Here is an 11,361-nt window from a genome sequence, read left to right as displayed (position 1 = left end):
GTTACAATATCAGTTGAAAAATATTAAAAATACATAGGCACATATTTTTTTTTTATAAGCATTTAAAGATCAAATTTTAATTTGAAAAATTATTTTGTAGTTAAAAATGTATAAAATGTTCAATTTTTGTATCTAAGAATTGAAAATATAAATCAAGATTCCACGTAAGGAATTAGTTCTGTTACCAAAAAATCTAAAAAATACATTTACACAGTTTATTTTTATAGTCATTTTAAGTACAAATTTGGGCGAAATTACATGTATCAAAAAACCTGGAATAACTATTCTAGTTCTATTGTTGTGATTGTATAATATTATTCGTGGGTACTTGAAACTTCTAAAGTATACTATTATATATCCATGATAGTACCACGGTTTTTTGTTGATGTATAACGCGTTATAAGTACCTAATAGATATTATGATATGATTAATTTGGAATTTATTATAGGTACCTATTATAGGTCAATTTTTTTTTAATACCATAGATAATGTATATATGTCTAAAACATAGACTGATATACCGTCTCCGCTCAGAATCGTTTTTCTTATATAGTGATATTATATCATTGAATTCAAATTTAATACTGTCCATTATACAGTGACCCACTTCTAACCTACTGTACAGCAGAGCGACATCCACTTACCCACCTTTTTTCTTTTGTTTTTCATGGCGCTTTTGAAAACTATTGTAAAAATTTTACTTTTGACCCCCCAAAGTACCAACTAGATTCACTTTCCTATCAGAAAAGGTATTGTTGAAGAAAATCCAAGCACTTTTATTGTCCTAAAAGGTGATGACAGACACAAAAAAAAATTAAAAAATAAAAAAAAAAAACAAAAAAAAACACACATCATTGTAAAATCAAGACATTCATCGTTCCACTCAGAATCTAAAATGGTCTAGTCTGGATTCTTTCAAAATATATTGATCTACACATGAAAATTTTAAACCTGAAATAAAACACGATTCCACATTTTTGGACAAGTAGGGACTCTCAAACGACTGATTCATTTGTATCAAAAAATTATAAATGAAAATGATTTGATTGTTTAAATATTATTATTATTATATTTTTAATATGATAGTGGTATCAGGATAAATTATTCATATTATGCATATTTTTAATAATATGTAATATTTTTAGCAACAACAAAACTCTATGTCAACACTTGAGGCATGCATGTAGTCATAGAACTTCATCTTTATTTTTAAAATTCATAATTATTAAGTTATAGGCCAAGTTGAGCTAGGTTACCATTTTTATATTTTTTTACTTAGTTTTTTAGTCATTATACATTTTTTAACTAGTTATGTTAAAAGTTTTGACCATAGTAATATTGTATAATATGCAAAAATTAACTATGAAAAAATGCTTTTAAAAATACAGTTTAGATGATAAGTAGATTATAGTTAAGCACTAGAGTTTTATACTCGTATGTTATAGGGGTGCGCAGACTTTTAGTTCTGGGGGTGCACACTAAAAATTAGGGCCCGCAATAATTTTGAAAACAATTATAGATAAAGACAAATGTTTTAAAGATATAAAATACACTAAAAATATTATATATATTTTTTTATCATTCTAATAAATATTACACAACAATATATAGATATACAATCTTATAATGATAATCGACATTTAAAAGGAACAACATTTTAGATTCTGAGTGAAACGATGAATGTATTGATTTTACAATGATGTGTATTTTTTTAATTCTGAGTGGAACGATGAATGTATTGATTTTACAATGATGTGTGTTTTTTTTTTTTTTTTTTTATTTTTTTGTCTGTCATCACCTTTTAGGACAGTAAAAGTTCTTGTATTTTAATACAATTCACATTTTAATAGTTTTCAAATGCGCCGTGAAAAACAAAAGAAAAATTAAGGAAAAACGGGAATTTTTACGCAAAATCTGTTTTCAAGAAAATTGATTTTGGTTTTTGGTGTAACTTTAAAACGAATGACTGTAGATACATGAAATTTTCACTGGTTGTTTATATTTCTATTTTCTACACATGATAAAATGTTCAAAATATTTTAATTTGTTTTGAGCTGTTTATGGACAATTTCAGTTTCCAATTTAATTACTTTTTTGTAAAAAAAGTACAACAAACAACATTTGATATTCACTCAATTTCTTACATAACGATTTTCTTATTTTATTATAATTAAAAAACGAATGACTGTAGATACTTGAAAATTTCACTGAATGTTTTTATTAGAATTTTCTAAACACGATAAAAATTTGAAAATAACTTGACTCTTTTTGAGGTGCTTACGGACATTGTCATTTTTCAATTTTTTTAGTTTTTTTTTCTATAAATATCAATAAAGTTTTATCTATTGGGCCAAAAGGTGTAAAAAATTAATACAAAGCTCCTGATACATTGTTACAATAGCAGTTGAAAAATATTAAAAATACATAGGCACAATTTTTTTTTATAAGCATTTGAAGTTAAAATGTTGACAAAATTTATCAATTTTAAAATTGAATAATTATTTTGTAGTTAAAAATTTATAAAATGTTCAACTTTTATATCTAAGGATTGAAAATGTAATTAAGATTTATCACAAATATTTAATTCTGTTACCAAAAATTCTAAGAAGTACATAAGCACAGTTTATTTTTATAGTCATTTTAAGTTGAAATTTGGACGAAATTACATATCAAAAAACCTGGAATAACTATTCTAGTTCTTTTGTTGTGATTGTATAATATTACTTGTGGGTACTTAAAACTTCTAAAGTATACTATTATATATCTATGATAGTACCACGGTTTGTTGTTCATGTATGACGCGTTACCTAATGGATATTGTGATATGATTAATTTGGAATTTATTAAGGATACCTATTATAGGTCAATTTTTTTTTAATACTATAGATAATTATACCTATAATAGGTATGTCTAATACCTAGACTGACAAACCGTCTCCGCTCAGAATCGTTTTTCTTATACAGTGATATTATATCATTGAATTCAAATTTAATACTATCCATTATACAGTGATCCACTTGTAACCTACTGTACAGCAGAGTGACATACACTTACCCACCTTTTTTTAATTTGTCAATAATTTTATTAAAATCTAATTTACATTATACTTCTTGTTTTGTGAATATTATAATATATCTTGGGACATAGTATATCAGAGTTTATTTTTCACAAAAATATCCTTTCACATGTGCAACTTGTTACTGGTATTATGGTAAATATTTTTAATACAAAACACATATTGTTAAAAATGTCTAACAATCCAATCTCTTTTAACCAGTCTAACCACACATAAACAGATTCACTGGATATACCTCTTGGTATATCAGGCATATGTTTGAGAATATTAATTTCAGCTTCCAGTTTATCGATTGTGTATATTGAATAATTTAGATAGAATATTTGAAAAACTGTTATTTTATTCTAACTTCAGTTAAATCAATTTCTCACAGAGATAATCAAATCTAAGATCTCTTGATTGAATCTTATGCTTATACCATTTACAAGATTATCTATTAACGGATTAAATACTAAACACCTCAGTTCATCATACTTGGAATATGTTTTCTAATGGTTTTAACTTTTAGACCAATTAGTCATAGAATACATGGAAGCCTAGCATAGGCGTGTCTACAGGCCATGCCTTTCATGCACAGGCATAACCTGTGAAATTTGATCCAACCAGTGGCGTAGTTACAGGGGTTTCCACCCCCTCCCCCCAAACAAAAATCTTTTTTATATTGGTATTTTGTTTTGGGAAAATTGTTGTGATAAGAGACCTTCCACTAACCAATTATAAAATTAACAAAAACAGCGATAACGACTTCGAGTGGACTTTATTTTATGAATTATTATAACAGTCTAATATAAAACTATTGCAACTATTTATAACTAATACCAATTTGAAACAAAATAAAAATGAAGTTTAGTTTATAGTTTTACATTATAAATTGCGGTCCATAATATAAACATTTTTATCTAAGTTTCTGATTTTGTATTAAGTTTTTTTGATTTTCATCACATAAAAATAAACATTTATAAAAAGTATTATTAGTTTTAAAATTACTAAATACAATTCCATATAACCTACCTAGTTATTTTATTTATCTGATAAAAGGAATATTGTTTTTTATTCCTGATAAAAAAAAGTAAAACTGATTTAATTATTATCAGATGATAAAGCTTATTTCAAAATGTGGGGGCTATTCCCAAACCTTAATTAAATTTTTTTTGGGGGGAGTGGGTGGGTTCAGTAACCCCTCCCCTTGATATATCATTGTTGTGCATGACTTGCGGATGAGGTCTGGACACGCCTATGAAGCCTAGTTTATGTACTTTTCGATGTCCAAGTCTAATTACTGTTTTTAATGTAGTTTACTAGCTTCTATTCTATGTTGTTTACAAAAAAATATTTTTTGATTTTTTCAAAATTATTTTTAAAGAATTTAAATAAAAAACAAAAATATTATTTTCAATTCTATACATATTTTAAATTGTTAACGCAACATATTTTTCCTAGATAACCTAGTATTTAGGTTAATGAATCTCTTGACAAAATTTAAATTGGACCACTGGTAGTACATAAAAATCTTTCTCTTTTAGCAGTTTTTATTAAATCAGTAAATTTAGGAGGCAATTTTAAGGACCATTGAAATATTTTAGAATTTTGATTTTAAATGATTTTAGCTTTCTCGCCTTAAAATTAATTAATGTATACTATTCATAGATATTTATCATATAATAAATTGCCAATATTCTAAATTTTCTGCTCCAGCAGTATTAATATTATGCAACTAAGATAAACATTAGGTGTTGACTAACTATTTTAAATTTTATTACTTTGTATATTTTTATTATTATTATTATTATTATATAGCTAGGTATTTTCTGGAATTTTCAATAGGGGGGAGGGGCGTTGTGGATAATTTCTAGAAACATAATATATAAGGGACTATCGGCATAAAAAAAAATGGGCATGTAAAATAACAACCAATAGGCCAAGTTTCTTTTAAGAATACTGGAAACTTTATATTACATTCCCATATATTTGAAAACAATTGACTCTATTTATTAGGGAAATAGGGCTTCTTTTCCTAATAAATTGTATCTATAGATATTAGGCATGTACCATAAAAACTTATTTCTTATAAAATATTGTATTTATTATTACAATAATACAAAAATAAAAATGTTTATGCATACCTGTATGTCTAATTACAAACTTAGTAAATTCATAAAGTGAATAATCAGAACCATTATATTTGGCAATGGGTTTTCCATTATGAAATAGAACTAATGATGGGACTCCAGTTATACCATACATTGTATTAAATCTAAAATGAAAGTTTTAAATTTTAAATTTAACAATTATTATAGATTTGATATAAATAATATTAAATACTTGTAATTTTACTATATACCTTTGTTCAGATATAGCATTAAATGCTACCATTTTTAATTGAGGAAATATTCTTGGAAGTACATTGAAGTGAGGTGCAGCTAAAGTACTGAATTGACATGATCTAGCATAAAATAACACCAATGAACAAACACCAGATTCTCGGCGATTAGTTACTTCAGGATCATATTTTAAGACATATCCAAGTCGAGATGAATTAACAACCTAAAAAAAAACTAAATAATTTATTCTGCAATCGTAAATATGATCATGAATATTCAAAATAATATTTTCAAAAATGCCTTACATTTAAATTATTATTATTGACTAAGTAATTAATTTGTAACCATTAGGTCAATTGTATTTACGACATTCGATTAATAATACCTTTTCAGTTACAATATTTAATGATAATAGGTAGGGTGAGGACTATATATTAAAAATAATAGATATGAACATCATAATATGCACATAGAAAAAACAAAATGTACAAAAAAAAAAAAAAACTAATTGAAAAGAATTTTATTTTATTTTTCTCTAAAAATATTAATTAATTATCTCAGCAAACTTGGTTTTGAATTGAATATTTGTATTCTATTTCTGGTTTTGAACATTCTGGATTTGGTTTAAAAATTAAATATGTTTTTAATTTTAAATGAGTACCTATCTTTATTTATTATTTCTTCTAAGAAAAAGTATAAGGTGATACTAGATAACTAATAAACTTGAAGCACCCCACCGTAAAAAAATTAAAATACAGTTCTGGCCACCTGCCTTATAACAAGAAATAAGTACTAATAGATAAATTATTAACAATATTTTATGATATTAGTGCATATTTTAATAATAATAATAATTATAATATTTTACCTCAACTGAAAATACTGTTTGATTTAAATGTAGAAGCGTGGTACAATTTACAATCCTTGAATTATTAGCAGCTGTAACATTAGCTAATGGTTCATTAATGGATGGTTGACTGGTATTTGTATTGTCCGTGGTAATTTCAGCATATATAACCGATGATAAAAATGTACTTAATTTAAATTCTTTTCCACCATTACTAGCAGTGCTTGTAGTTAAATATGCTTGCATAGTTGGCAAGTAATTATGTTCTTCTTCCATTTTTTTCTAAATAATTTATTTGTAAAATCAAATAATAGTCTGTACTCTAAATCTTGAAAGAAAAAATCATACCTGGAAGCTTTTTATGGCATTACTTATTGTTAGGATATCAGTAAAGTCAGTGATTTGCGGTGCAATTGTTAAATTTTTTGGAGTATCTGGTTGTTCCAATGGTCCAAATTTACTATCGTCAATATGTACATTTTCTTCAAATTCAGCTGTAATATATTTTTAACCATTTATTATTATACTATTATAATGAATTCATCAAATGATGATGTCTTACCCAATGCCAGTCTGCAAACAGTTAAAAATAACAAAATATGTGGAAAGTACATGTTTTATCCTTAATATAAGACACACTCGATGAGCATGAACTCAAATTAATGTTACTGAAAATACTATTTATTTTTTTTGGAATTACATTAGTTTACTAAATAAAACCGATCAGATCGAGAATAAAACAATTCTATTTTATACTTTGATAGTTCAATACATTATTATTCTAAAGAACATTATCATAAACTGTTGGTAATAAATATCTTAAATAATTTATAGTATAAAATTACGAAACTTCCGTGATATTTTATTCGGTTATTTAATTTTTATTATCTTATTTCTGCATTCTGCCTTGGATAGAGTCTATATTCTTTCACAGAATAAAAAGTCTAATTATCAAATTATCATTCCGCCTGATAAGTGATAAGTGTTTGAGTGTTTCCAATTGGCTTATCTATTTTCTATATTGGTAACATCGAGGTATATAAACTATACGTATAGTTTATATACCTCGATGATTGGTAACCACTTTTTTGACATCGATCCACAGCAGGCTTGCTGATAGGTCTATGTTTTAATTGTTTTTTTGATCTTAAATAGATTATAGCATGTAATAAGATAGTGTGGACTTGACACGGCCGCGGCGGCTAAAATCGTGATCCTAAAATGTCACGGTAAATCCAATATTGTAGAACCGAACTATGCGATTATAGTGCTAATAAGTGCTATAATAACGGACAAAGATATATAGGACTGGATCATAGAAAATATATACCGTACACGACTAGTGATGTTAAAAACCACAATATTCATTTAGTGTCCAGTCCTGTATATCTTAGTCCGTGGCATATTATAATAACCATAGATAATATATTATATAATTAGATAGCCGTCTGCAGTTGCATAGGCGCAATTTAAACTTTTGGCTTAGGGGGCCTGAATATATTAAAGGCAAGTTGACTATTGCAATATAGCATATTAAAATTGTACGTTCTATGTTTTTTTGGGGGAGCTTGGGGCTCCATATTGCAATAGTCAACTTGCCACCCCAACTTAGCACCCCCAAGCTCCCCCCCCCAATTTGCGCCTATGTGCAATTGTGAACAGGGCCGGCGTTAGGTAATATTTGTGAGAGGTCGTGGTTAACGAATAGGTGACGACTGAAATTCATGCATAATATTATAATACCCTAAAAAAATTTCTTGCTACACTCAAAATGTCAAGTTTTTGTTTCTACAATTCCATACTATGTTGAAGCAAAAAGCCAAAAACTCAGCGTCAAAATTTTGATTTTTTTTATAGCACGATCTATTGTATAAAATTGAGCTCAATAAATAGTGTACAGGCACTAAACATAAAATCTTGATAAAAGCATATTTTTATTTTTCAATATTCACTACTAATTATGATATCGTTCTAGAGTAAGAATTCGTCAAACCGTTAATGTAATTGGCTTATATAAAAAACAATAAAACTATAATAATGTTTTGGTATCATACTATCATATGATGAAGCGAATAAACAAAATCCTAGACCTAGAGACATTTTTCAATTATTTAAATCACTATTTATCAACAATGTTGCCATTTTACTTAGAGTTTTTGATTTAAGCCGATTTTTTAGTATCTATCTATTTAGTTTTTAAATGGGCATCATAAAACAATAACTATTTTTTATAACAAATAAGTATTATAATATATTATTACATTTTACAAATCATTTAATATAAAACATTGTCAGAATGTGCATTCTAAAAAAAACAAAAATTATAATAAATTAATATATATATATATTACACAGAGATTCTTTCTTTTGACGATGCCATATTTTTAACATATGTGTCATTTAAATTTTCAATATTATTCAAAATGTCTTTATCAGAACCAAGTATAATCAAATCATTTAATCAGGAACTGGTCATAGTTGTTCTTAAATGGTTTTTGATTAATTTTAGCTTGCTGAAACATCGTTCATTCGAAGCTGTGGTAACTGGTCGACAAAATTCATTAGCCATAGAAATTATAGTCCTTAATTTATTGGCTACATCCATACGTTAACCAATGATTTAACATTTTCAGTTTGTAGCCTTAATATATTTATGTCACACAATGCGCAATTGAAATCTGTTACATTAGACATGTCACAGTTTTTTGGAAATAAGGAAAATGCTTTTTCTATATCTTTTATTGTTAGAGTGTTATATTTGAACTTATATAGTCACCGATAATACTTTAAAAAGTGGTTGAATACAAACCAGACAAGATTTCAAATTTTTTGTTGACGAACTGATTAATGTGCCCAGAACATGAAAAATTATTTTCTGTAAAAGTCTTCATAAGTTAAGTTTACATATTATGATTGTGGAGTTGAATCAATTTTTTTGGTTTTAATCAAAATCAATATATAGCTTTAAACAAAATAATTGGCAATGGCTATAAGTTCATTTTCAGATACCAATTAATATCAGTGTTTCTACTATATTAAGATCTTTGCCCTTTGGTCTCCGATGTTTCAGTCAATATTTTCATTTGGTACATTATATGGTCCATTAAGTACATACAAATGATAAAATCAATTGATAAACAGTTCTTCTCAAGTCATAATGCTTGTACTCTAGTTTTTTACATCAATATTTGATTTTGTAGATATTTCTTGTAAAACTGAAACAATTCCTTCAAAAAACAACCAAATGGCCTGTAGATATTCTGCCCTTGCAGTCCATCTAGTCTTGGACAAATAATGAAGCTTTCAATTTTTGATAGAGTTTTATCTAAAGTAAAACTTCGTTTAGTACTTGAAGAGAAAAATACATACAAACTTTCTAAGGCGAAAAATAGCTCACAAAATATAATACTTTGCTTATTTACATATTTTACGTTTATTTAGCCCGTATAATACAATAAATGTGAAATGTAGACATTAATTTGCTGGGGGGACACGGGAAAAAAATTATTACATTGGTCCATTAAGCTTAAAATAGAACCAACATATTTTTCCAATGTGGTTTATTTTTTTTTATTCATATTCTTTTTTTTGTATTTTTATTATATTTTATACATATTTTTTTGGTTTTTGACAATGTGAATGTGCCGACTGAAATATTAGGTTAAATGAGTGAGAAATCGTGAAGACCCCTTAAACCCCCTCTCTCTCCGGCCCTGGTTGTGAACAATCACCAATTTTGAAGTCGAGTCTTATCAGTGGTGAGTGGCCACGAATGTATGTATATGTGATAAAGTGCGGGGGGGTCGCAATAGGTACCTAAAGTTTACAGCGACATCTGTATAATACACGGACTAATTGTGAAGCCAAATTAAGCCACCAGTAGCGATAAAAACATTGGGAAACTCACGGATATATAAAATTATAAAAATATTAATAATTTTAAAAACGTTAAACTATAATATTTCTTTAAATATTCGTATTATTTCTATAATATTAAAAATAGTTTCATAACACAATATATAAGGTACCTTACCTTCATAGACTTATAATATTCTAACTTATTTATAATAAGTCTATGCTTAGTGCTTACTTTGTACCTTACCTACCGGCTACCTGTAAATATGTGTGATAGGTAGGCACCAGTAGCAGACTCAGATCAACCATAGGGGGTTTCAAAAATTAAATTACCTTTTTCAACCCAATATTATAATAAATAAATAACGTAAAAAAGACATCCCAATGGAGGGGGTGAACGCACCTTCTCTCACCCCACTTAGTATCCACCACTGATAGGCCCGTACCATACCTAGTAACATTGTGAATAATATATACTATCTATATAATCTATCTATACTAATATTATAAAGAGGAAAGATTTGATTGTTTGTATTGAATAGGCTCCGAAACTACTGGACAGATTTTAAAAATTGTTTTACCATTAGAAGCCGACATTATCATTGATGAATATATAGGCTAATTTAAAAAGGGAATTGATCACCTAGGGGAGGTGCTCAAACTGAAATTTTGAGATTTACGATAGAAATTTGTGTTTAAAAGTAGTTGCCATGGGTTTTAAAGCTATTATAATAATAAATAATAATTATTGGTTGTTGTTTATTGAAAATGGTTGCTACTGCCTATTGATGAATAGAGATTAATTTATTTTATCTTTATTTTTTTCTCATTTTAAAATGCCCAAAAGAACAAGATCTCAACTTTCTAGAAATAGTTCACAGGCTAGGGCAATAAAAATACGTCGTCATGGAGAATCTCAATCAGAAACTGAAAATCGTCTTGCAAGTCAGAGAGAATACGCGTCGCAATCGCGTGCAAGAGAGTCAAGTATCGAGCGTTCACAGCGGCTTGAAGAACAAAATATTAGAAATGCACAAGCTCGCGCTAGGGAATCGAGCTCTGAACGTTCCGAGCGCCTTCAAAATCAGAGAGAAAGACAACAGACGTCAACGGCTAGAGTTCGCAATCGAGTTTTAGCTCATAGTAACAGATCGGCTTTCACATACGATCCACAGATTGATTATGCTCAACAGTCTTCCGTCCAAATCAGAGCTATGAATAAGATCTGCTCTAAATGTTCTGCCAAAAAATGGGCCGATG

The 11,361-nt window shown here is 27.6% G+C and overlaps 1 protein-coding gene across 1 annotated transcript in view; it reads right to left on the bottom strand.

The window, feature by feature from the left end:
- The window catches only part of Txndc15 (thioredoxin domain containing 15), a 10,018-nt gene extending 2,869 nt beyond the window's left edge, over window positions 1-7,149 (bottom strand). The window contains 5 exon segments of the mRNA NM_001163181.1: window positions 5,202-5,332; window positions 5,420-5,622; window positions 6,268-6,528; window positions 6,595-6,740; window positions 6,809-7,149. Coding sequence (NP_001156653.1) covers window positions 5,202-5,332; window positions 5,420-5,622; window positions 6,268-6,528; window positions 6,595-6,740; window positions 6,809-6,860 — 793 coding nt within the window. The 5' untranslated portion in view covers window positions 6,861-7,149.
- Between the last annotated feature and the right edge of the window lie 4,212 nt (window positions 7,150-11,361).

Source organism: Acyrthosiphon pisum, chromosome A2 (genome assembly GCF_005508785.2).
Source record: "Acyrthosiphon pisum isolate AL4f chromosome A2, pea_aphid_22Mar2018_4r6ur, whole genome shotgun sequence".
Taxonomy (NCBI): Eukaryota; Metazoa; Arthropoda; class Insecta; order Hemiptera; family Aphididae; genus Acyrthosiphon; species Acyrthosiphon pisum.
Note: the sequence above shows the minus strand (reverse complement) of the source record. Positions and strands in the feature narration are given on the sequence as shown.